The 27,740-nt window shown below is 35.9% G+C and overlaps 3 protein-coding genes and 1 long non-coding RNA gene across 5 annotated transcripts in view; 3 read left to right on the top strand and 1 right to left on the bottom strand.

The window, feature by feature from the left end:
- Positions 1-16,336, top strand: part of LOC103480546 (scavenger receptor cysteine-rich type 1 protein M160-like) — a 53,916-nt gene extending 37,580 nt beyond the window's left edge. Inside the window, 5 exon segments of the mRNA XM_081599983.1 lie at positions 10,813-11,149; positions 12,070-12,507; positions 12,720-12,968; positions 13,410-13,667; positions 15,993-16,336. Of these exon segments, the coding sequence (XP_081456109.1) occupies positions 10,813-11,149; positions 12,070-12,507; positions 12,720-12,968; positions 13,410-13,667; positions 15,993-16,336 (1,626 nt within the window).
- Positions 1,661-3,676, bottom strand: LOC103480545 (uncharacterized). Its single transcript, XR_001777537.2, has 4 exons — positions 3,553-3,676; positions 2,480-2,566; positions 1,980-2,047; positions 1,661-1,912 (listed from the first exon to the last, which is right to left on the bottom strand). It is a non-coding gene; the product is annotated as an uncharacterized LOC103480545 (long non-coding RNA).
- The window catches only part of LOC145548776 (uncharacterized), a 43,234-nt gene continuing 21,648 nt past the window's right edge, over positions 6,155-27,740 (top strand). For both annotated transcript variants that reach the window (XM_081599716.1, XM_081599717.1), the window contains exons 1-3: positions 6,155-6,240; positions 6,412-6,511; positions 9,060-9,301. The gene's annotated coding sequence lies outside the window, so the exon portion shown is untranslated. The remainder of the gene's footprint in view (positions 6,241-6,411; positions 6,512-9,059; positions 9,302-27,740) is intronic.
- LOC103480543 (uncharacterized) lies at positions 21,319-26,361 on the top strand. Its single transcript, XM_081599714.1, has 5 exons — positions 21,319-22,183; positions 23,139-23,177; positions 23,748-24,188; positions 24,502-24,744; positions 25,861-26,361. Exons 1-5 carry the CDS (start codon positions 22,150-22,152, stop codon positions 26,235-26,237), a joined length of 1,134 nt encoding a protein of 377 aa, XP_081455840.1. The 5' UTR covers positions 21,319-22,149; the 3' UTR covers positions 26,238-26,361.

The following is a 27,740-nucleotide window of genomic DNA, read 5'->3' on the forward strand; positions in this document are numbered from 1 at the left end:
GTCGGATCTCATTTCATTGGACATTTTCCGGAGGCCACAGGAGGAGAGGAGGGGAGGATGGACCTGAGTCCAGCTGGGGCCTGCGACTAGTCCCAGCCGCAAAGATTGATGGCAAAGCGGCCCTCATACAGGCGTAACCCCGGGAGGAACTGGGCTGTGGAATGCGAGCTGCCCAGTGGGCCACTTTAGGTAAGCTGAACTGGCGCTGCGGGATGAACCAAACGCCGGGTTAAGGAGCCTGATGCCGACAATCATCAGACCCCAGAAAAGGTGTTGGTTGTTCTTAAAAACATGCAATGTGATACTATCAATGAGTGCCGCTGCGTTTAAACTGTGTTGTAATTTGTTTTAAACTTGTGCATATGTTTTAATTTGTTTTACTTTTGTGTAACCAGGTTGTTGTGTTTGTGAGATCGATGGCATCAGGAAATACACAAAAAATTTACTTGAGCATATGAATTAACTGGATGTACCGTAGCAAAGTCCCACAGTCCACACTTGTGGTTTAGCAACAAAGTAGAGCTTTGCTCTTTGAAAATGTAAAATTTGAATGCCATCTTAAACATAAAGGTGGGATTCAAACTACACAAATTTAAAATACTAGTAAATTCATGCCTTAGAATACTACTTAAAGATTTTGGTAACACTTTATTTGACGGTGTGTGAATAAGAATGGCATGACACTGTCACAAACATGACATAACATCTGTCATGAAGATAAAGAAGTCTTTACACAGTAAAAACTGCTGGATTAAAAATAACCCAATTCGTAACCCAGTGCTGGGTCAAATATGGACCGACCCAACGGTGGGTTGTTTTAACCCAAGTGGGCTGGGTTGATGGTTTGACCCAGCACATTGGGTCATGGCAACTAGCCAAATGTTGGGTTAAATTGACTTGTTTAAATTGGTTAAACTGACCCAAAATTGGGTTGAAACTCATAATCCAACACAAGGGTTATTATACCACTATAGTTGGGTTAAAAAATATATTTATCTTAAATGTCACTATATAAAAACAGAATTAAAAACAATATGAATTTAAAGCTTCTTTTATTTACATGTTATGCATATGTAGAGCCAGCAGATTTCATTTACAAAAGGTACAAGTAAGTTTTTTCAAAAGTATATAGTTAAATCACTTCAACTCATTTAGCTACAACTCCAGAAGTATCTGTTACTACACATTAGAAAACATTTCATGTAAAAAGTCTGCTTTAAAGCAAACTACAAGTAAAAGTTTCAGCCATTAAACAAGGAGCATTTTTAACGACATTTTTTCAGTCTCCCTGCATGAGAACATACGGGTTGTCGCATTTTGTAGATGTGCCTTTAGGTTTGTCCCAACCTGATGGAGAAAGATGACAGAAAAAAAAGGCCATTAGTGATGCACTTATTTAAACAGTAAACAATTTGAGCATGATTCAGAGATGAAGGTTGACTTACAGGCTGGATATCAACGAAACCTTCTGAACTTCCAGGTTGATGGGTCTGAAACTCTTCTCCCAAATGCGTAAGGTGTGCAACAGTCATTATGCTGTTTGGTTCCTAGAGATGAGTAGGTATCACCACAAGGGGGCGCCTATTCCCTTTTTTGCTGTACTATTGTACAGAAGAACTAGTCTTCCATTTTGTTGTAGAAGAGAACATAGCTGATGATGAGGTGCAGAACAGTAAACTAATGTTACTTTTCTAATGTATGGAAATATAATGCTTAGTAGCGTGAAGAAATGGCTTTAGGTGGACGAAGTTAAATAAATTGAAAGTGTGGAATACTTCAAAAGTGCGTCCTGCTGTTTTTGGTTAGAGTGGCTAACCACCGCTAACTCCTTCTCCAACCTCTCGCCACACCGTCACAGGTGGAGTGGGGCGGAGTACTGGCAGCAGCTCCAGGGCTACATCATCTTGTCTGTCTGGCAAACATAAGCTTGTGTCAAAATGTTAAAAACAGTTTAGAAAACATCTCTTGAGCTTCAATACCTTAAGGGAGAAAATCCATGTTGTTGAGAAGATGGCTGCTCCTTTCTCTTCTTGGCCATACAAAAGATCTTCATTGAGAACAAGAGAGAGAAGACACAAAAACAGGCCTTTAGTGAATTTAAAGGTAAAGAGCTACATTCTCAAAAACTAATTTCTGACTGATTCCATCTTAACACAAAAACTCACGACTGAATGTGATGCACTTATTTAAACAATTTGAGCATAATTCAGAGATGAATGTTGACTTACAGGTTGGATATTAATGAATATTAATATCCAATAAATATTAATATTACAGGTTGGATAATAGACCCATGAACTTTCAGGTTCATGGGTCTGAAACTCTTCTCCCAAATTAGTAAGGTGGAGCAGGGAGGAGTACTGGCAGCAACTGCAGGACTACATCTTCTTCTGTATCAAACATAAGCTAGTAATAAAATGTTGCAATAACTAAAAAGCATGAAAACATTTTAGAGAACATTTCTTCCGAGCTTCAATACCTTGAGGGAGCAGACTCATGTTCTTCGCCATACAGAAGGTCTTCGTTGAGAACAGAGTTTGGGTTTCGCTTAATTCTCCTGAATATCCTGGATGTAAAATTACAAAATCTATCAGAATAGACAAAATCACAAAACAAACTTTAAGAATGACTGAATTCAATCTTATAGCTGTCTCCACTGCAAATAACTTGTACATAGCCAGCAATTTCAAATGTTCAGAGTAATTTTTATGTTCCTAAAAATAAATATAGCACTTAATATAAAATGACACATAATTTAATTTAGAAGTAAAACTTAACTTACACTAACTTAGTGCTGAATAACTTTCAGCAACAACTTTAAATAAATGTATTTCTAGTTAATAGTAACAATAATAAAATTAGCAAACATTAACATTAGATAGTCTTATTTTTGCTTTTAACTCGTTCCCTTAAACCAGCGGGAGTTTGAAAGCAATGTGCCGGGAGACTGTGGTTCTCTCTCGGCTTAATGAGCCTTAACGAGCCGCGGATAAGTCCGAAACCGTCCGAGCATGTTTGTAATTAAGCTATATGTTAATAAACCAAGCGCATAATTCAAGTTTACACAACAAATTTATCGCCTAATAACTTTGTAAAAGTTATTTTATTTTCAAAAAGCATAATATGCCCACTTTATTAATAGCTCTGCTTGCCCTCCTCCGCCATAACTTTTGGTGTTCGAACACTAGCCTCAGCCCGCTAAGGATGCGCGCGCATATTGCACACTAGTGAACTAAGCCCGCAAAAATCAGGGGACAAACCGTCTATCTTTTCTTTTAAAACTAAATCGATTTTTAAAATTTTGATTATGTTAAGTTTCGAACAAATACGATTAAACAACTGAATTTAATTTACTTGACAAATTGGGCCCTTCCCCATAATCTTTTTTTTCCAACAGTCATGTTGTAGCAACACCGAAGCTCTTTGTCAGAGCAACATACTGTAATAAATATCTTAAATAACCATAAAAATAAATATCAAACATGTTCGAAAAAGATTATACTTATTTCTAAAATCCTATTCACGTTGAAACTTTATGTTCTTTTAACTTACTATGTCTTTATTTCAAAGTAGAGGAGAAGCCCGATATGCAACGTTCACAGTCTTGTTGAAAATGGAGGCTTGTGAAGAGGGGCGTGGCTTCTTCCAAGTTTCGTCTTTAACCTAAACGTTTGGGCAAATCAGTGGCACAACTGCACATTATGGACCTTACCACAGGGGCCGCGTTTCATTGGCTAATGCTCATTTTACGTCACAGCGCAGCTATCACGTGCGTTACCGTCTCACAAAAGCAAGCTACAGTAGTAAAAACATGCTAATGTACATTGTGGACTAGCAGACCGTCAGAAAGTTTTTGTACAGACAGATGAGTCCAGTGATAATGTTGTCGCCACTCCAGACTGTAATCTAGATTTAACACTAAGATATTTACACTTTTTCTCACATTATATAAAGTATGTTTGGCATTTTCTCGCTTTCTCCTACAGTTTATAGTCACCTAATTTATTTTGGTTACCTTCAAGATGATAAAATTGTTCCGACACCATGAACTTGAGCATTCTGACAATTTTGCTCATTGTTTCATGTTTGTGTCTCATTCGCCTGGGAAACTGCTGCATAATCTGAATATTTCTACGGATGACTGGATTTCGACTCTTACTGGAAGTCTTCTGACATCTTCAGTGAAAAAAACACATAATTAGAGTATGATGCTGCTGACTATCTGCTTGCATGACCTTTAAGTCCCACAAATTATAATGTTGGCAACAGACTTTTGATAAAACACCCTAATGCAAAGTGAATCCCTATGAATTCTGGTTGTCTTAGTTACTGGTGCATCAAATGACAGTTCTCTGCTTTGTTGCGTGAGAACTTTCATTTTAAAACTATGCTCATCCACATTCCTGTACTGTCAGATGCTGGTAGCTAATTGAATGTCTCTTCCATGAAAACCACACCCACCTGTTGTACCTTTAAACATGCACTACATTGCAAGATTTTGTTGTAGTGTGCTTCGTAGCTTATAGGTTTTTAGCTTGCATAAGTTGTGAAATGCATTCATAGTGTTTGGCTTTAGTAGACATTATCTGGATACTGTAGTTTTTTCTTCAGCTTTTGCTGATGGATTTCAGGCTGATCATGTTTGGGCTCACAGGTTTGTGTCTGTTTTCTTATTCTGGCTTCTTATAATCTTTTTTCATTTAGTTATTTTTGCACAATGGGAAACTGAGACAGAGAGGAAAGGTAAGGCAATAGTTAAATTTAAGTTCTGTGTTAAAAATGTGCAAGTACATTCTAGCTCCAGAGACCTGATTCGTTCAATTTTATAATTTGCGACGATGTCGATTATGGAATTTGTCTGTTAAATTGAGTGAATACATGTATGTGATTAGCACTCGCACTTCAATGAAAGAAAATAAAAGGTGCAAATCCTACTGGGGACCTACTTACATGTTCTGTCTTACTTTCTCCAACATCCTCGATGTACAAAATCAGATATGAAATGTGCTGAACAAGGCCAATCAATTTGGCCTTTTTTCTCACTGTTTGACATTAAATATGGCTGAACATTTCTGAAACCTTTGTGTCCATTAGAATTATCAATATTCATAAAATTTTAAATTCTCTGTTCCTCTGATTTTGACCGACTTGTTTCCATTTTGCCAGGATGTCACTTAAGTAAGTAGTGTGTTTAAAATACATCCACAGGTTTACCTCCATATAACTCTAACATTGTTTTACAAATATTAAAGTTATTAACATCCTCCGCTGGGTTTTCTCTAAATATTTTAACATTATAGTAATCTTAGTTAGCCTGAAGAAAACTAGGGACTATGATATATAATGTCATCCAGTCAAGCTGATCTGCAATAATAAAGTAATTGCCATGGGATTTTGCCAAGGAGGTCATTAAGCATTTGACTCAGGAGTATCTCATAAAATTATGACGTTGGCAATAAACTTTTGATATAGACTTTTAATATAAATCATTTTGAACTACACAGATAATGGATATTACAGTAAAACAAATTGTAGACCTGAATGTCAACATTGACAGTGACTCTCACTTAACTACACATCTTGTTATTTGGATAGTCTAATAATAATTAAATGATTTTAGTGACTGTTTTTGCTGCCATTTTCCATTGTAATTCAATGCTGTTAAAGTTTAATGGGTTTTATTTCAGGCGCCCTGCTCAGTGTTGCTAGCGCCCAAAGCCATCAGTACTACTTTGTGAACACGTTGCTAACATGGACAGAAGCTCAGAGTGTCTGCAGACGGAACTACACTGATCTGGCCACCATTGAAAGCACAGCTGATGTTGATGACTTTCTAAGTACCACCTCAAATTATACAGGTGAGTTTTTAACTTGAAAAAAGGAAGACAACACATATAAATACAAACCCTGCATTGTTTATATCAGTATTACTGAAAGTCTTAACAGTAAACATGTTTCACTGAAGCTTCTAAATATAATAAAGATATTTTTTTATTATTTACTTAGGCAAGGCATGGATCGGTCTCTACGACGACACAATAAACAGCTGGCAATGGTCCCTAAATGACAGCAGCTTCTATGGTCCTGGAGAAAATTCATTTAGGAACTGGCAACCTGGGCAACCCGACGATTATTATGGACAACAGCATTGTGTCAGGTTTTATGGTTCTAGTGATAGCTCACCGGGCCAATGGGATGACATTCAGTGCATGGTAGCAATGGAATTTGTGTGCTACAATGGTAAGTGTATATATATATATATATATATATATATATATATATATATATATATATATATATATATATATATATATATATATATATATATATATATATATATATATATATATGAGAAATAGAATACAAAATTAATGTATATTATTTTCTTACATCTTGTCTATATATTTACAGGTACAGTAGATGGATCACCATCCTATGTTTTCAGTAACATTTTATTAACCTGGACAGGAGCTCAGCAATTCTGCCGTGAAAATTATGTTGACCTGGCCAGGTAATAACAACACTGTATCTTAAAGCAAATACTGCATTAATGCATTAATAATCTATGTAAAGAGAGATTGTAGTTCTAGTTCATGAATTCTACAGATGTTTTTCTCTGAGCTTTTGTTTTGCACTTTAAGAAGTTGACACATTGTTGTTCTTTCTCTTTGTAAACACTTGGTCTAGATTTATTTTAGCAATAACAACATTGCATTGTTTCTGTCAACTATTTTCCATTGACTTCCTGTTGCTCCTGGTGCTGAGTTATGTAAGCTGTATTCCTGTATTTCTGGTAACTCTGGTATCTCTTGTCATACTTTTTCTTTGCGTGTATCAGTCATTCCCTTAAATATTTTTTTCTATCTGCTTTTTCTACACCTGCTGCCTCTTATTAAGCTAATCTCTTTTTAATTAAATGAACATATCCTCCTATGATAGAAAATGGCACGCTGGTCACTTTTCTTAAGCCTGATTTCTAATTGATGTAATATTTCACTTTACACTATCTGGTGGTTCTAGGTGTAGTGAGAAACTGAACTGCCCATTTAAAAAGACTATAATACCCAGTGTTTACTGTCCTTATAGTTTGTATGTCTGGTTCTCTTAAGATTGTTACCTGGAATGTACAGGGACTGGGTCATGTGATCAAGAGGAAGAAGGTTTTGATTTGCCTGAAAAAAACAAAAAACAAACTTGAAATAGCACTATTACAGGAAACTAGGTTATTTGTTACAGAACATTTGAAACTTAAAAGGGATTGGGCAAGTAATGTATACTTTTCCTCCCATTCACAAAATAAGAAGGGTACGGTCATTCTTATACGCAAGAATCTTCCTTTTATTCTGGAGTATGAGGAGAAGGATTCAGAGTGGAGATTTATTTTAACTGAGGGCTCGATCCATGGACAACATATAACTATTCTAATGATGACTCGCCTCAATTTATGCCACAAATAATTTTATTGTTTTACAATCATAGTGAAGAAACCGTTTTTTTGGCAGGTGACTTTAATTGCGCAATGAACGCATCTCTGGACAGGTCCTCCTCTGAAAAATTGCCAAACCCAAAAGCTGTTCCCTGATGCTTCAGATCTTTGTTATAAATGCAAAAATACATAGGGGCACATTTATTCATTTATTTTGGTCTTGCAATTGTATTCAAACTTTCTGGAAAGCAGATCATCTGATGACACAAGAGATCGTTGGTAAAGAGTTCCCACTAACTCCCTCCTGCTGTCTTTTCAATCATTCTCCAGACACTCTAATAAATGCAGATACTAAACATTTGATTGTAATCCTCTTATTTCTGGCCAAGAAATGTATACTACTGAGATGGTCGGCACCACAGGCCCCTACAGTTGATATGTAAATATCACAAATTTCTGCTAATGTCTCAGATGAAAAACTGACTCATGATCTTCATCAAAAGTCAGACAAATTCTGGAGGATCTGGAACCCATTGCAATCTTTTTTACAGATTGCAGTGTGAATTCTACTGGAGATGAGGACTGTCCTTCCAACCTTTCTTTCTCTTTTTTTCCCCCATTTTTTTTAACATTCAAAGTATCACTCACTGGGCTGTCCGACAGTTTCAACTACTTTCAACCATGCCCAGGAATGTTTATCTCTACTTTGTGTTTGTAGGTTGTATGTATGTTTTTATGTGGTCACTGCAGTGCTCCTTGTTGATTTGGGGTGGGTTGTTTTTGTTTACTTTTGTTGGTGTTTACATAAAGTTATGAAAATCAATCAAAAAAAAAATTGATAAAATTTTTGAAGCAGCTGCCCAGGATATGAATCCTGATCTCAGGAACTCTGCTTCTTGTGTTCCCACCTTCTCCCATTTATTGTTGGATCCCTTTGAATGGAGGTTAATGCTTGAAACTAGTTTAATCTCTTTAACTCTGCATCTCTTCAAGAGCTTGTGATTCTGTAGTGATTTTCATAAGTAAACATTTTACATAAAACAATCATATGCTGAAATTTTATTTATTTTTTTTCTATCTTGGTCTGTCATGCATTTTTTATATATTTGAATGAATATCAAACAATTATACTACAAACAATATTTTAAAAGTTAAACAATACTGCAGTTATAGGCTGAAATTCTGTTGTGACATAGTTATATTCCTTTGATACAGTGGCTAAGGACCCCAGTTTTTCTTTTTACATGATTTGACCATTTTTATTGACTATCTGAGCTCATACATTATGTTTGTACAACATAAAGTTTTAAGTTACTGCTACTTTCATAAGAATTAAAAAACTCAAGATTTAAAGTTCTTACAGCCTAAAGCTTTAAAGCTGCATTATGTAACTTTTCTAAAAAATATGATTTTTATATATATTTGATCAAACAGATTATAAGACACATAATCTGTAAAAAGATCTCCAACTCCTTGTGCTGCCATTTTTAATGACTTTATCCTTTATCCGTTATTTCTGGTGTTGTTACATAAAAATAACTGCATTTTAAGTTGTTTTGAAATAGAAAGCCATACACATTGATTATCTTTGCATACTGTGTTTAATTTCATTATTAAATTTTTTCCTTCCCAGTGTACGAAATCAGACAGAAAATGAAATCATCAGAAACCTTATAGGTTCCAGCACTGTTTGGATTGGACTGTATCGGGAAAAGCTGTGGTCTGATGGCAGCGACTCTCTGTTTCGATACTGGGCGGATGGCGAGCCCAACGATCCCTCTGGTGATCAGTGTGTTGCTGGATCATTTAGTGACTCTGGAAGATGGTCAGATGAAAACTGCAGCCTGAGTTATCCATTCATCTGCTACAAACCAAGTAATGTATCTCATTTCGGTAACACTTTATTTGAAGGGGGTGAATAAGACTGTCATGACACTGTAACAAACATGACATAACATCTGTCATGAACATCAATAAGTCTTCAAGAATATTTATGACTGTTGTCATAAAGCGTCATTCGGTAAATAATGACACTTTTAATACAAAGTTGACATTATTCAAAATGTCTTCGTTATGACAAGTTGTCATTAACCAAGAAATCATGATCTGACAAATTTGTTATGATAGTATTACCGATTAAACTTTAAAAATTTACTTTATGTAGTAATATTATATAGCTCTGCCATGTTTTTGAGTCTTAATTTTCTTAATTTAATCGATCCTAAAGTTTTACAGCAAGATGTCTACAAAGCACTGAACTTGGCATTTGAAACATTATTTAAGGCTGTTTTAACCCTTGTGCGTGCGAGGACTGAGGCAAATGTAGAGAACTGTGGCAAGTGATAAAGGTTTTACGCGTGTGGGGTTGGTTGGACCCCATTTCTAAACACAAGGGTTAAGTAGTGCAATACACCATCTCCACCAGTGAGAGGCAGCAGTGCACGAACAGGCATGCAGTGTGTTGGTAAAGACGAAATCTTTACCAACACAATTGTGGGGCAAACCTAACACAAGTTATAACGGCCAGACCTCCTGTTTAAAAAGAAGCCGAAGTTTGATACCTAATACATATGAGGTATGTGTCTTATTAACTTTACATTTTCTTTGAGAAAATAACATTGACTATGTTCTCTTTCTCTGTAAAGTTAGCTATGAGCAATTCAAGCCAATCCTACCTTGCTGTAAGTTAATGTTAGCTAAAGTTATTAAACTCCATTACTGTAACGTTAGCCCTTAATATTAAACATACACTGCTCAAAAAAAAATAAATAAAGGGAACACTTAAACAACACAATATAACTCCAAGTAAATCAAACTTCTGTGAAATCAAACTGTCCACTTAGGAAGCAACACTGATTGACAATCAATTTCCCCTGCTGTTGTGCAAATGGAATAGACAACAGATGGAAATTATTGGCAATTAGCAAGACACACTCAATAAAGGAGTGGTTCTGCAGGTGGGGACCACAGACCACTTCTCAGTACCTATGCTGTCTGGCTGATGTTTTGGTCAGTTTTGAATGTTGGTGGTGCTTTCACACTCGTGGTAGCATGAGATGGACTCTACAACCCACACAAGTGGCTCAGGTAGTGCAGCTCATCCAGGATGGCACATCAATGCGAGCTTTGGCAAGAAGGTTTGCTGTGTCTGTCAGCGTAGTGTCCAGAGGCTGGAGGCGCTACCAGGAGACAAGCCAGTACACCAGGAGACGTGGAGGAGGCCGTAGGAGGGCAACAACCCAGCAGCAGGACCGCTACCTCCGCCTTTGTGCAAGAAGGAACAGGAAGAGCACTGCCAGAGCCCTGCAAAATTACCTCCAGCAGGCCACAAATGTGCATGTGTCTGCACAAACGGTTAGAAACCGACTCCATGAGGATGGTATGAGGGCCCGACGTCCACAGATGGGGGTTGTGCTCACAGCCCAACACCATGCAGGACGCTTAGCATTTACCAGAGAACACCATTTCCTTGGAATGCAGATGGATTAATGAAGTCAGGACAAACTGACATCAGCATCACTCTGCAGTGGAACAAGATCAACAACATCACCAGCTTTGTTCTCCAGTTTAATGGTGTGGAGACATTCATCAGTGCCCCAGATGCAGATGGACCAGTGAACTACACAGTCTCATCTCTCACTCCTGCAACAAACTACACATTCACTCTCTTCTCTGTTCTTGACAATGTCAGGAGCAGTGGCATCAACATTACTGCAGCTACTGGTAAGACTTTACATTTCATTATGAAACAGACATTTTTAACACCAAAATGTTGTTAGTTTGGTGTGCTGTGGTGGCGCAAAGGTTAAATACGACCCACATATGGAGACCTTAGTCCTCGACGTGGCTGTCACAGGCTCCATTCCCAACCTGGCGACCTTTGCCGCATGTCTTCACCCTTCTCCCATTATCCACTTTCCTGTCAAATAAAGGCCACTAGAGGCAATAAAACTAAAAATTATTTTAGTCTGTTGGTTGGTCATTGAACAAGACCATCTGCTATGTAAGTAGCACAGTGGCACAGGACTCGTATACGGTCTCAGTCTTCAACACGACTGTCAGATTTGAGTCCCAGTTTCTTGACCATTGCTACATGTCCTCCACCTCTCATGACCAGTTTTCTTTTTGAAGACTGTTGAAGCCTTAAGAAATGACTCAAAAATTTGCAATGGAGCAACTAAAAAAAGAGCCTCATTTGAAGGACAGCAAAGTAAAAAAACATGTTTAGTGATCATTAACAGAATCAACATTTTCAAACAGAAACAGACTGTGAGACATTTCTGTTCTTTGTCCAGAGCAGAATCTGTTTAGTCCATATAGAGACAAACTGTAATTGGAAAGCGACATGTAGCTGTCAGGCTGTTGCAGGTAGTCTGACTGATGAAAAGGATTTAATGTCTATTAAGAATCTGCTAAAACCAGGACTTAAAGCTGAGGTTTATTTAACTCATAGTGAGGTGTGATTGCTTTTTTTAGGATTTCCTCTGACTGTAGGCATGATATTCTCACTAAAGGATTAGGAAAACCTCTTCACCCTCATTAACTCAAAATATGACAATAAGTCGAAATAAAAGCAAAAGTATTTTGTGTCTTTAGACTTTTGATGTTTATCTTCTGTTTTATCCCATGTCTTTTATTTGAAGGTCCTTGTTCCGGCTGTCGGTGTTGTCCTGATGGCACAGAGTGCATCACCACCAATGGAGTTGCTGAATGCGTTGACGCTTGTGTGTATTACACTGTACTGAACGATGCCTGGCGCTCAACAGAGCATACAGACGATTTAATGCACTGTGACCGGGACATTGCCTGGAGTGGATGGTATCGCTTTTACTTGGGTCAGACCAACGCTCAGATTCCAGAGAAATGTGTAGCACAAGAAAGATGTGGAACTCATGCTCCTTTGTGGATAAATGGGCCTCATCCAGTCCAGCTTAATGAAACCGTAACTCGCACTGTGTGTAACACTTGGTCGGGTTCCTGCTGCCATTTTCCCTCACACACCATCCAGATCAAACGTTGTTATGGATACTACGTCTACAAACTTCAACACCCATCTACATGTTGGCTGGCATATTGTACAGGTAATATTGTAATAATTTACAAAGAATTCAGAATTATGTTTTCCTTTTGCAGGCAGATAATTTCAATATGTATTTACACACACAACCCTCTATTCACTAATGTTTATGAATTGTAGTTATTTTCTTAACCAAAGAAAATGTGAAACATAAGTTTTATCATTGGTAAAAGAAATGCTTTATATTGTAATATATATTGTGTCTGTGTGTGTTAGAACCTCAACCCTTCAGAGTATTGACACAAGATGAGAGCAGCATCACTCTGCAGTGGAACAAGATCAACAACAGCAGCAGCTTTGTTCTCCAGTTTAACAACACAGAGATAAACATCACTGCACCAGATGGAGATGCACCAGTGAACTACACAGTCTCATCTCTCACTGCTGGAACCAGATATACATTCACTCTCTTCACTGTGTTTGAAAATGTGAGAATCAGTGTAGAGCAACTGACAGCTGTGACTGGTAAGATATTTTCATTTCCTTGGTATTTTAAGAAAAATACATTTAGCTTATCATCTCTGAAAGCCTACACTGTAAAAAATGGTTTGAATTCTCCTCTTTTTTAGTGCTTTTTGTGTATGTACTAAGTACTGAGACAAAACTTATAGATTCCAAACTGACCAACTTCTCTGTTAGTCATCAGTTCTAACAGAAACTCAGGAGCAAATGTTTAAGTTTTCACCAGTACCTGAACAATTAGAGCAAAAAGATTCAATGGAAAGATCAATGATTAAGAATAAATGACAGATGATCTATCATATATTCCTTTTGCTCTTTGTTTGTTTAATTAACCTGGACATACTTTTTTTTTGTAAGCTACAGTTAAGATCCTGGCTATTCATAGACATGCAAACCCAACTGCAAAAATCTGAACTAAACATCTCCTTTTTTTTAAAAAATCAGTTCCTTGGAATGCAGACGGATTTATGAAGTCAGGACAAACTGACATCAGCATCACTCTGCAGTGGAACAAGATCAACAACATCACCAGCTTTGTTCTCCAGTTTAATGGTGTGGAGACATTCATCAGTGCCCCAGATGCAGATGGACCAGTGAACTACACAGTCTCATCTCTCACTCCTGCAACAAACTACACATTCACTCTCTTCTCTGTTCTTGACAATGTCAGGAGCAGTGGAGTCAACATTACTGCAGCTACTGGTAAGACTTTACATTTCATTATGAAAGAGACATTTTTAACACCAAAATGTTGTTAGTGGGGTGTGCTGTGGTGGCGCAAAGGTTAAATACGACCCACATATGGAGACCTTAGTCCTCGACGTGGCTGTCACAGGCTCCATTCCCAACCTGGCGACCTTTGCCGCATGTCTTCCCCCTTCTCTCATTATCCACTTTCCTGTCAAATAAAGGCCACTAGAGGCATCAAAACTAAAAATTATTTTAGTCTGTTGGTTGGTCATTGAACAAGACCATCTGCTATGTAAGTAGCACAGTGGCACAGGACTCGTATACGGTCTCAGTCTTCAACACGACTGTCACAAATTGAGTCCCGGTTTTTTGACCATTGCTACATGTCCTCCTCATCTCTCATAAACCGGTTTTCTGTTTGAGGACTGTTAAAGCCTTAAGAAATTACTCAAAAATTTGCTATGGAGCAACTAAAAAAAGAGTCTCATTTGAAGGACAGCAAAGTAAAAAAAAACATGTTTAGTGATCATTAACAGAATCAACATTTTCAAACAGAAACAGACTGAGACATTTCTGTTCTTTGTCCAGAGCAGAATCTGTTTAGTCTTTTTTTTTTTTTTTTTTTTTTTAAAAAAATCAGCTCCTCAAAATGCAGAAGGATTTATGAAGTTAGAACAAGATGAGAGCAGCATCACTCTGAAGTGGAACAAGATCAACAGCACCAGCTTTGTTCTCCTGTTTAACAGCATTGAGACATTCATCAGAGCAGCAGATGGAGATGAACCAGTAACTCACACAGTCTTTTTTCTCACTCAAGGAACCAGATACACATTCAGTCTCTTCTCTGTGTTTGAGAACGTCAGAAGCAGTGGAGTAAAACTTACAGTTGTCACTGGTATGAATATAAAGTACATTCATTTATTCACAACCAAGGCAAACAAGTTTTCCTCCAAAATCAGGTTGAACCATCAATGATCCAAACCTGCAAACGTCACACTTAAAAATAAACCCAAACCTCAAATTAATGGGAAAACTAATTAATGGAAATTTTTATTTCTCAGGGTAAACCCTGAGATAAATAAAAAAACTTTTGATTATTTCTATAGCTACAAGATTTATCCAGAGTCAGTATTAACTGAAAGTATTAACAGTGTAAGTTTGATAACTGTGCTGAAACAAAACCTCAGACTATTTTTATTGTCTTCCATTAATGATGTTTTTGATTGGTGAAACAACAGTAATCTATTTTTTCAGATTAAGTAGGACATTTGTAGAATGACATTTTCTCTCCAAATTCCAAGAGATGTGCTTTAAAATATGCAGCTTTGAATTAAATCATGGAACCAAGCTGCTGTGGATAAATGCTTTATTTCTTATGGACACAAGGGCTAAGGTATGAAAACACTAGTGGGGGGTCTTATTTTTTGTGGGACTACATTGTCTAATGCCACATGTAATGAGAAAATAACACTATGAGCCAGAACATCAATTTGTTTAAGGGTAAAAATAATTTATTTGAACCTTCTTCACTGACTTTTTGAAATAGAGGAAATTAAAAATGGCTGACCTTTGCTTGATGTCTTCCCCTTCTCTCATTACCCACTTTCTAGTCTGTTCATTCTCAAATAAAGGCCACTAAAGCCAATAAAACCTTTAAAAAAGTGTATCAAACTCTATATTCAGACAGCAAATCTTAAAATCAACTGTTATTGTCGGGAGTGGGTTTTTTCCTGTTTCTTTAGTTTGCTGTGTTCTGTGGAGTCTCTGTGTTGTCCTGTCTGACCCTGATTGTTCCCAGGTGTGTCTCGTTTTGTGATTACCTCTGTGTATTTAATGCCACCTGTGTCTCTGTGTCTTTGTCGGGTCCTTGTCTAATGTTGTCTTGTTATGTCGTTTAGTCATCACAGTCGAACCGTCGTTTCCTGTCCTGTGTCAGCGTCAGCTCTCATCTCAGTCCCGTTTATGATCAGTTGCTACCAGTGACTAGCATTAGCTTCACTGTGCTACCTGCTCGTTGGACTGTTTGAGTTGTATTTTCGTCATTAAAGTCATTATTCATCTTCAACCATCCTCACCACCATATATCGCAACATCGTGACAGATATTTTAACTAATTCTAACCTTTTGTTTTACTTTGGCTTCTTGTATTAGAATTTTATTGCTAAAATGTTGCTGATTGATTTGGATTTGTTCCTAGTATAATTATTTGGCTTAAGATTGTGGGACACATATCTTAACCATCACAGTATTGTTTGTACATTTTATCTTTAGGACAATAAAGTCTTTGAAGACATGAAGTCATGAAGTTATATATTTTTTCTTTTTTTTTTGTCTCAGCTCCAGCAAACGCAGAGGGCTTCAGAGCATCAGAACAAGATGAGACCAGCATCACTCTGCGATGGAATAAAGTCGGCATCAACATCAGCTTTGTTCTCCAGTTTAACGGCACAGAGACAAACATCAGTTCACCAGATGGAGACGGACCAGTGAAACACACAGTCACATCTCTGACCGCTCGGACAAACTACACATTCACCCTGTTCTCTGTGTTTGACAACGTCAGAAGCAGTGGAGTCAGTATACTTGCAAATACTGGTAAGATACGTAAATCTGTTTCATACTTCATGGTGTACATTAAGTTACATTATTTTCCCCATAAACTCAAAGTTGCAGTTGTTTAACGGCTTGAATTTAACCGAAGTCCTTTGTGAATTATGTGAAGATATGAAAGATTATCCAACAGTAAGACATTTATGTCTTAATGTTGTTGTTCTTTGATTTTAGGTTTATTGTGAACAAGTTAATTTTGAAATTACATAAAACGAATGATGGAAAATTAAATGAACCCGATATGTTTTCTGTTTTTTTTTTCATGTCAACAAAACTTCATCGACCAACAAACAGGTCCAAGTGAGTAAATAATAAAATTATTTAGTTTTTCCTTTTTTTTTATTTGGATAATCACTTTTGTATCATCTAAAAATGTAGACGTTTCAGATATTTATATTTGAAAACAGTTATTGCATTGTTCTTTAATAATCTACAATTTAATAGATTTATTTTATTTTCATGAATTACAAATGTCTAATTTTTGTTAACAGATTATGTTTTGGGATTGAATTTGAAGTTGGAGCTTCTTGGAGAAATGACTGAATCAGAGATGGAAGATGCTTTGATAGAGGTGAGCTAATATCTATTTAGATTTTGTTTATGTCTATTTGTGTCTATTTTAACCTTTGACTCGATGTGTGTTTTTCAATCCAGCTCCTCAGAGAATATAATCTGCCGTCACAGTTTACTCTGAAAATCCTTTCTTCGAAACCTTCTGGATAATTCATCTGTAACGTTGTTTCCTTTCCTTGAAATAATGTGGTTTATTTTATGTACTAATTTAAATTGTAATGTTTTCCAGAATTGACTTTCCTTTGGGTAATATTTTAATCTCTTTTTGTTAAGAACAGAGCTAAGGTTTTCTTGTATTTGAATACATTTTATCTGTGCATTCTTCTATTTTTTGCCTCTAAATAAAGTTTTGGGGATCTATAAATTGTTTACTTGTATTGAAAAAATGTGCTTTTGGAGGAAATATTGAAATTTAGATGGAGAAACTTTAAAAAAAACATAAATCTAGGTTTGTGATGTATACACATCTAGGCTGGCAAGCAAAACAGAGCAAAAGCATAAAGTCAAACTTAGGTCAATATGACTCCATGTTGCTTCTCTGGTCATTAAACTTTTAAATACAGATTTATAACCATATAAATACAATAAGTCTTCATGGTAATGGGGAAAAGCAGATGTAGTAAATAGGTATTGGGAAGAATTAACTTGAATATACGAATCAACTGGATGTATTTAGATAAAAATAGACAAATGTTCCTTTCTCAGCCGTTTTAAAATAAACATTATCAGAACAACTATCCAGAGAAACCCCTCTACTAGTTTTTAAATTGTGGACCACTTATTCTTAAGCATGGGGAACAAATATGTTAGAGCCATAAATAGGAAATATTTAAGTTATTTGAATGATTTGTTTTTTTATTTGATCATTTTTAGTTAAGAAGATTGATATTTGTTCAGGCCATTTTTATTGTGAAATTTGGTTTTACTTTGAAAGGCTTACTTCCTGTTGGGCCGTATATTTTATTAGAAAAACCAATGACCGATTGATTGCTTAGACACGGACGGATTACGACACGGCTCCAAACAGTTTTTGGTAGTCTGTTTATTTTTGGTAAGAAGTTGAAAGGAATTGTAAAACTGATTTTTTATCATTTTTGTATTTGCATTTTTATGCAAATATAGAATTTTTTGTTAAATTCACGGTTTGTACGCGTCCTTTACTTCCAGTGTCTAGGGAAGGACATATATTGGATCTGTTGCAAAAAAAAAGCTTTTTTTTTTTTTTTACTTCTTTTGCTCTTCCTTTGGTTTATTTTGTTTGTATTTCTTTCTAATTCATGTAAAGGACTTTGAATTGCGTTGTTGCTGAAAATATGCTGTATGAATAAAATTACCTTACCTTACCCAGTTCGCACGTGAAAATGGAATGTTCGACATTTGAACATTCGAATGTTGAATTTCAATGTTGTCTGAACGTTCACTCCAAACATTCAGTCACTATGGACAAACTTTATTTCCTGTAATTATAATCCGTTTTAATAACTTTTTAAACATTTATGGTGGTAAATATTTTTGACAAAAATTTTTTGTTTTTTATAACGTGCACTAACAAAACTTCAATACCGCATTTGGACACTAGAGGGATCTTCACCGGCCAAACCTTATTCTCTCCTTTCAGATAATAGTTACATCATGTCCGATATTCTAATTTTCTGCTCTGCATAGGTAGTTTCCCCATGCAGGAACTTTCCCTATTCAGGGAGTTTCCCTCTGCAGGAAACGAAACTAGCATGCAGTCAGAAAAACACTGGAATAACATTGGAATGATGATGGTGGAATTAACAATGAAAATGTTTACGATGTTTGTGATAAGAATAATAATTGTGAATTGAAAATGTAATATATATATATATATATATGTAATATATATATATATATATATATATATAGAAAGAGTTAGAAAATAGTTATAGTTAATACCATTAAAATTTTTGCCAAAATATTCATAGAACTTGCATATTAACACATGTTTAGCATCAACATCACAGTGCAGTCAGAGACAGACTGAGCTCTTCTCAAATTGATGCAGTGGATCATTTCTATGGATCGGTCTGCATCAGGAAAAACTCTGGTCTGACAGCAGCAGCTCTTTATTTTGGAACTGGGCGGATGGTCAGTCAAGCCACGGCGGTAAAGTGTTTAGTGTCGTACTATTGTGAATCTAGAAAATGGCACGATGCAAACTGTATTACTCATTCATCTGTTACAAACCAAGTGATGTATCCAGATCAAGTTTGAGCTACAAATCAACTGTTTTTCTAGCTCAGTTGCAGACATGTCTGTCTCTGACAGACGTCACTAAAGACAAAATAAATGTGAGACTGAATCAGTTGTTTCCCAAAGTAATTAAAAGTATGCGATTTATTCAAGCTTGGTTACCTTTTTTCCTCAGTTCCACCCAATGCAGGAGGTTTCAAACCATCAATACAAGATGAGAGCAGCATCACTGCAGTGGAATAAAATCAACAGCAGCAGCTTTGTTCTCCAGTTTAACGGCACAGAGACAAACATCAGTTCACCAGATGGAGACGGACCAGTGAACTACACAGATTCGGTCTCTTCTCTAACTGACAGCATCAGCAGCAGTGAAGTTGAGTTTACAGTGTCTACTTTGGAGATGTTTCAATGTGTCATTGCCACACCTACTTTAACAAAAGATTAACCATAACCTTCTGTGGCTGTGACCAAGCTGAGAACAAGTTTACCTTAAATAACTGGAAGCATCAACTTACTGTCTCTACTTTAATCATTTGACAACTACTGAGCTCAAATTTCTGCATTGGACATTTTGATTTTGCATATCAGATAAATGCCAGTTGATGGTGCCTCTGTCTGGTCTATTATGTCTGACTGCTTCTGAATGAGACCTTCATTCATCTCCTCTGGGTCTTCTTCAATTTTAGACCTGGAACTGTGTCTGCCTACCAGGACTTTCTCAGGATAAAGATTTATTCAGGATCAGGACTGAAATAAATACACTTACAATAAAATGTTTGGTACTGGCTGGGGCTGATCCAGTTGGACAAGGCATTTTGGTGGGTTTACTGGTTGTGTCTGAATCTCAACTGGTCTCTTGTGCTCAATTTGCTCTTCCAGTGACAGAAAATGTCAAAATGCTGATGAACTAATCAGTGGCAGGATTGGGATAGCAAAAGCATTATGGTGTATTAGACAACCAATAATTGATTCCAATAACTTTTATTTAGACAACAGAGCCAGAACAAATATCTGCTTTTCACATTAACTAAATATGCAGATATGCAAGACAAAACTTTCAGGTTGTAACAGACCAAAAAAGTGTTGCCATCTTGGCAGGAAACCTTGTTACTCATTATAAATCACTGCTGCCTTTCAGAGCAACCATGTCGACTTCAACCACAGCCTCAGTTCATGTTGTAGTTCAGTAATTAAAATATTTTAGTCCTGTATCAGCTCGTTATTACCGTTTGCAGGACAATGTCATAATAATTTTGGTGAATATAGATTCAGTGCTTATTTTTCACGAAGAATAAAAACGGCATAAAGAAACAAAACAATTTGGAAAGCATAAAACTACATTATAGTTTAGTAATTTTGTGTCTTAGTGCCACAAGATGAGACCAGAATCTATGAGCAGAGGAATAAAGTCAACATTGAGTTTATTCTCCAGTTTAAATAGAGAAATTCATTGATGCTCCTGGTGGAGATGGATCAGTAACTTACACTTCCTCATCCCAGAATCCTGGCACCAAATTCACTTTCATTCTCTTCTCTGTGGTTGATGAGGTCAGAAGCAGTGGAGAACAACTTACAGCTGTCACTGGTGAGGTGTTTGATTTTGTTTTATCTTTATTCTTGAGGCGAGCTTGCTGATGGAAATTGTACTAAAGTATAAAGTTCTGTATTTGTCTGATGCAAAACAGAGTATTGTACTGACAGTGTTAGGCTTCATGTGGTGTAGATTTGAATTTGCATCATGAATAATTTCAGCTGCAGCATCTCAGATACCAGAGGGAAAAACAAGCTGCAATAAAACGACGCTGGCTTTCCGGTCTGAGTTCTTTGAATTAATTTGACTACCGTAAACAGAGTCTGGCTGTGTCTCCAGCTCTATTAAAAAACAACCATAAAACCAAACCAACATTGACACAAAGTCCTTCGAAAGTAACTATTAATTAGTGACTTCATGCATTAGAACAGGCGCTTCCAACCCTAGTCCTTCAGAGCTACTCTCCTGCAGGTTTTAGATCAAACAACAACTGAAACAACTGAATTTCTCTTTACCAGGCCTTTACTACACTTGATGTCCTGCTGAAGATTATCTCTCATATTACACTGTGAGAACATGGTGACAGTTTTACCAAATGAAACCTTGAAACATTTTTCAGAAAAATTACATCTTTGATAGTTTTACATGATCTAACTGTAGTATAAAGTACTGATAATGGAAAAATTAAATGAAAAAGGAAAAATTTGTTTCCTCTGTCACTCTTAATTATCGAGGAGAGATGGATGTTTTCACTCAAACACATCTATTTATTTTTGCAAGAATGAGAACAGCACATAGACATGCTTAGGACTGCAGAAGTAAACTGATCAAACCACAGATTCATTCAATGTGAAAAATAAACAGACTGGAGAAATGAAAGAAATTAAACAGATGTGAAAGGATAAATCAAGATAAATCAAATTGTAACGAATCATTTTAGGGTATATTTTAAAATATATATAAAGTTTTAATACAAACTACTTGGATGTAAAAACTACTTGGATGACTGTAAATTTCTTTAATTAGGTTCTGCTAATCTTTGCACAAAGTTTTTATCGATCTCTTATTCACCCTGAAAACTGTAAATTCATCTGAGTATTTCTACAGAGGACTCTGTTTTCACTGGTTGTCTGACATGTTTAGAGTAAAAAGTCATGATCAGAGCTCAGTCTCCTGTGGTTCTGCTAAACTGCTGACCTCCTGGTCAGACACTCAACTTCTAGTCTCACAAACTGTAATGTTGGCATTAAAACCAACCCAATAATACAACTTATTCTATGTAATGTAGAAATGTTAAACAGCAGTAATTCAAATGACACTGTTCTGCATTTATCATTTCCTTATTCTTTTCAGCTTCCTCACATCCTGGAGGCTGTAAAGATGCATCTCTCCCATGAAAGCCACACCCATCTGTAATGACTTCAAACATGCAGAGAAGCTCAAGCTTTTAGGTGTGTCTTTCAGCTTTGAAGCTCATTATCAGCTTGTCCATGTTATGAAGTGCATTTAGTGTTTGAATTTAGAAATTATCTGGATACTTTATTTTATCTCAAGGTTTAAGTGATGGATTTCAGGCTGATCCTGTTTGGGCTCACAGGTTTGTGTTTGTTTTCTTATTCTGGCTTCTAATAATCATTTTTCTTGATATTTTTGCACAGTAGGAAAACTGAGACAGAGACGCAAAGAAAGACGAAAGTTAAAATATCTTAACTTTCCACATGTGGATATGTGATTATCACTTTCACCTCAATGTAAGAAACTCCTGGTTTCAAATCCCAGGGAGACCTGCTTCCATGTTCTGTCTCCTTGTCTTGCTTTCTCCTGCAGCCTTGGTGGACAGAACGTCTGTCCAGATGAACTCAAGTCAAAGCCAGACTTGAATATTTGCCGAATAAAAAAAAAAGTTTATGGCTGATATTAAATCTATTTAAACATTTTCTCCTTTTTTAGGTACATTAGCAGGTTTAAAACTGTTTATAATTTCTTAATAGTTATTTTCATGGTGTTTAGATGTTTGTATGTATTTCCATATTATTTGTTAGAATTACTCTTGAACCACAAGAGTTAACTGTTTAGAAATCCCTCCATTGTTTGCTGGTCATTATTTTAGTTTGTAGCTTCAACAAACCTTTTGATATGAAGTTTAGTTCATGACTTTATTTCGGCTACATCAATACAGTAACTATTTTGCCAATGTTGGTAGGAAACAATCTCAATGAGGAAATTTAAACCATTCAAGCATCTTTACAAAGTCCCAGACAAACCAGATTTGTTTATTTTGTTTATGATAGCCTGACTGATTTGTTTAAATTTTTGCATAATGTCACACAAGCAGTGTGTTTTAAAATACTCCATTTAACTCAGATCTAACAGACCAATGACATCCTCCTCTGAGTTTTCTTTAACAGTTTGACGGCATACAAGTTTTAGTTAACGTGTTTACATTTAAAAACAATGTTCTAATTATTCTGGGATAAAGCAACATACATAAATATCTAATTTCAAATGTATTGATCTGCTGTTTTCATATTTTGTTTCTGTTTTGATGGCAGTTTGTCTCCAAACAGCTTCATTGGTCTCTGGAGCTGCTGGTAAGAATTTACATCTTATTATGAAAGAGAAACTTTTTCACACCAGAAATCTGTTAGTTGTATCTGCAGTCTGTTGGTTGGTCGTTCCAGAAGAAATTAAAGAGAGATGTTATAAAACATTTAAAAGGATCCTAAGCCAAGATAAGAAAATATTTTGGGAATAATTTTCTCATTTAACTTACTCTAAAACCTGTTATATAAAAATTAAACATGAGTCTCCTGTGAATAACAGCAAAGTAAAAAAAAAAAAAAAGGTTTCCTGATTATGGCGTTTTTTAAAATGGGTTTGATTTGTAGTGTGGTTTCTTAAAACTAACAGAAGCAACAATTTCAAAATTAAATGGACTGAGAACTTTATGATCTTTGTCCACAGGAGGATTTAAGTTTCTGTTGAAAAATAGGATACAGTTGGGACTTAACATGTACATCTCAGGATGTGTCATTACAGTTAGTAATAACAGGAACAGAAAGATAACAAAATCTGAGAACAGGTCAAAATAAAAACAAAAGTATTTTCTGCCTTTAAACTTATGTTTATCTTCTGCTTTGTCCCACATGTTCTGTTTGAAGCTCCTTGTTCCAGCTGTCAGTGTTGTCCTTCTGGCACAGAGTGCATCACCACCAATGGAGTTGTTCAATGCCTTGACCCCTGTGCCACATACACTGTACTGAACGATACATGGCGTTCAACAGAGAATACAGACAGAACAATCATACGCTGTGACCGAAACATTGTCTGGAGTGGATGGTATCGCTTTTATTTGGGTCAGTCCAGCACTCAGATGCCAGAGAAATGTGTAGCAGAATACCGATGTGGAACTCATGCTCCTTTGTGGATAAATGGGCCTCATCCACTTCAGCTTAATGAAATTGTAACTCGCAATGTTTGTGGTGCCTGGTTGGGTTCCTGCTGCCATTATATCTCAAACACCATCCAGATCAAACGTTGTTATGGATACTACGTCTACAAACTTCAACTGCCATCTTCATGTTCTCTGGTATATTGTACAGGTAATATTGTACATTTCAATGTTAGGAAATATACTGCTCAAAAAAATAAAGGGAACACTTAAACAACACAATATAACTCCAAGTAAATCAAACTTCTGTGAAATCAAACTGTCCACTTAGGAAGCAACACTGATTGACAACGGGGACCCTCGTCGGGTCAATCAGTGTTGCTTCCTAAGTGGACAGTTTGATTTCACAGAAGTTTGATTTACTTGGAGTTATATTGTGTTGTTTAAGTATTCCCTTTATTTTTTTGAGCAGTGTATATATTTCCTATATATAGAGCAATGCATATTGTAACAATCTGTGTTAGAACCTCAACCCTTCAGTGTATTGACACAAGATGAGAGCAGCATCACTCTGCAGTGGAACAAGACCAGCACCAGCTTTGTTCTCCAGTTTAACGGCACAGAGATAAACATCAGAGCACCAGATGGAGATGGACCAGTGATCTACACAGTTTCATCTCTCACTGCTGGAACCAAATACACATTCACTCTCTTCTCTGTGTTTGAGAACGTCAGAAGCAGTGGAGGACAACTGACAGCTGTCACAGGTAAGACATTTCTCTGCATCCTTGTAAGTTTTCACATGATCATTTCTTCCTTAGGCATCATTTTGATGAGAAAGCTCGATTAGCTTGTCATTATTTTTGAAAACATACAAACTATAATAAAATTGTTATTTTATTATAGTGTTTATAGTTCTATATAGCTATGTTTGCAGGTTGCTTTTGAGATCAAAACAATAAACTGAAAACTACATGTCCAACAGACAATCATGACTAATTGCTCCTCTTCCTCAACATTAACTCATTATTTTTTCACCAGTCCTCTGAACAATCAGAACATGCTTCTTGTTCCATGAGCAGTTAAGAGTAAATATTCAGTCTCTTTGCTTCAACCTTTCCCTGTGAGATGTGGATCATTAATGCAAAAATGAGATCCCAATTGTAGCATATCTGTGTAAACAGTATACTATATTTCTAAATAATTGAAAATAGATTATGACCAACAAGGTCAATGTCAGCTTCACGAGGGTCCCCGTTGTCAATAAGCGTTGCTTCCTAAGTGGACAGTTTGATTTCACAGAACTTTGATTTACTTGGAGTTATATTGTGTTGTTTAAGTGTTCCCTTTATTTTTTTGAGCAGTGTATATGTATATGTCTATCAAACTATCGCGATATTTTGGAAGGCGAAGGGGATAAGTAGTAGAGACCCAGAAAATGGAACTCAACATCTACACTCAGGTTACACAATGCAAACAGCTTAATCAAGCTGTCTGTTTAGGTGACTAAGCTCACCTTCAGAGACAAGAGAAACTCCATCAGAGCTCAGCCACTAGTTCCCTGCATCAAAAATAGTGAGTTTTGATGCACTATGTTTGAGTCATTTGAATGAAGTACAAATGGGAGACTTAAATATATCTAAAAGGATTAGATGTTTGAAAAGATGAAGCAACATTATGTAGTTTTTTGAGGTGAAAAGATGAATAATCTGTTTACAACTTAGATGGCAGAAGAAACCTATCATAAATTCTCTTTGATTGACCTGGGTATTTTTTTTCTGTGAGCAAAGATTAAGACACTGGCAACTAAAAGATATACAAGAAAACCCAAATGTTAAATTCTAAGCTGTGTTATTTCTGAGCATCTCTTTTTTCTCTATCAGCTCCTCAAAATGCAGAAGGATTTACAAAGTCGGGACAATATAAGAGCAGCATCACCCTGCAGTGGAATAAAATCAACATCAACACCAGCTTTGTTCTCCAGTTTAACGGCACAGAGACATTAATCAGAGCACCAGATGGAGATGGACCAGTGAAACACACAGTCTCATCTCTCACTGCTGGAACCAGATACACATTCACTCTCTACTCTGTGTTTGAGAACGTCAGAAGCAGTGGAGTACAATTTACTGCTGTCACTGGTGAGATAATTCACTTCTTTATAATGTATAAATGGATACAGAGTTTTGATGACCACACATTTAAGAGTCAAGAGGCCAGTGACATATTAAAACTACAGTTAAACCAAAATTATTATTAAACACCTGGCAAGTTTAGATTTCAAAGTATTTTCATTGTACCAAGATGTTTGTTTTCAACTGTATATAACATAAACGTAGAATCAGTTTTGACAAACAATTTAGATGTTTTCTTTTATTATTATTTAGATCTTATTTAAAAAACAGTATGTTGAATATTTATATTCTCAATAGTCAATGGGCAAGTTTTTTTTTTTTTTTTTACAGAAATGTCCTCAGACTACTAGAAGGCAGATTTTCACAGGAAGTGCTTTTCACTTAAAAACTGTTGATTATAATTAAATTATCTAACAAAATGTACATCAACAAATTTAGTTTTATTTAACTCAAATAAGTAGATTTTACTCCAAACTGTTTTATTTCAGATTTAAATAAATAGCTGCCACAAAGTTAAGAAAGTAATTAGATTAATTATATTTTACTTAACATAGTTAAAATCTTCTTGATTCCAGAAATGTTTTTACAGTATAGATTAAATGATTGGTGTTAATTCATCCATATATATTCTCATTTTTATGTTGAAAACCACCATCATGCTGGAATCTGATCAACTTTCAACTAAAGAATCACGTAAGTAAATCCATTTGTAAGTAGATACCTGGTATCTTACAAGTAAACCTGTTTATGAAATCTGTTTTTACTTTTAGTTGCATTTTGATAAAGTCTTATATTATGAAAACAAGCAAATATCACTAAAATTTGACTTCCTTAGGACTAAAATAAATACAATTATTTTAATGAACAACACATTTTACAACCTACATTCCATTTTTAGTTCATATAATTCACTTTGAGATTTTCCTACAACAACACAGTAATACATTGGTAATATTGGGGTACATGGTAATAATAATTATAAACATTTATCTAAAGCACAATCTAACATTTTATCAAAACCTGTGATGTAGTTCTGGTTGCAAGCTTAGAGATTTTGTCCTGCAAAGTGTCTCACGTAGCATTTTGCCAGTGAGCGCCCTCTTGTGGTCAACTATCAAAGTGATTTTACATGGAATTATCTTGATAAGCCAACATTCTTGCCACTTTTCCATAAAAAAACAGATTTGTTGTCCAAAACCAATAGCTGTAATATCAACATATTGTCTTACCTGAGTGTAGATACTTCTCTGATTAGTGAGGTTACAAATAGAGAGGGAAGCTTTATGTAAAATTAATATTTTGCACATTTTGTACTTACAATTGGATCATAACTGCTTCTAAAAACATCCCATACACTTAAAAAAATAAAATAAAATAATAACACCCAGCTGGTTTTTGGCAATAAGTTCATGTTTTGTGATATTTGAAAAATTATCAGTTTCTAAAACATTTGGAAAGTAACATTAGAAATCAGCAGGCACTGCCCTACATTTTCCAAACTGTACATAGCAACCCCATTGAAGTCTGGCCCATCGCCTAGCAACCCAGCCTGAGCTCCAGCATGTTTGGTCAGCTGTATGATCTTTACAATGGCTGCTGGAGAAAACTTAGCTATTGACTTCCCATTC

The sequence above is a fragment of the Poecilia reticulata genome, chromosome 18 (genome assembly GCF_904066995.2).
Source record: "Poecilia reticulata chromosome 18, P_reticulata-male-v2, whole genome shotgun sequence".
NCBI classification, from domain to species: domain Eukaryota; kingdom Metazoa; phylum Chordata; class Actinopteri; order Cyprinodontiformes; family Poeciliidae; genus Poecilia; species Poecilia reticulata.

Excerpts from the sequence above, each read along its gene's own strand:
- LOC103480543 (XM_081599714.1), top strand. The coding sequence starts at position 22,150 with ATGGATTTCAGGCTGATCCTGTTTGGGCTCACAG. Across the intron at positions 23,178-23,747 it reads ATTGGTCTCTGGAGCTGCTG|CTCCTTGTTCCAGCTGTCAG; the intron begins GTAAGAATTTAC and ends TTCTGTTTGAAG. Across the intron at positions 24,745-25,860 it reads ACAACTGACAGCTGTCACAG|CTCCTCAAAATGCAGAAGGA; the intron begins GTAAGACATTTC and ends TTTCTCTATCAG.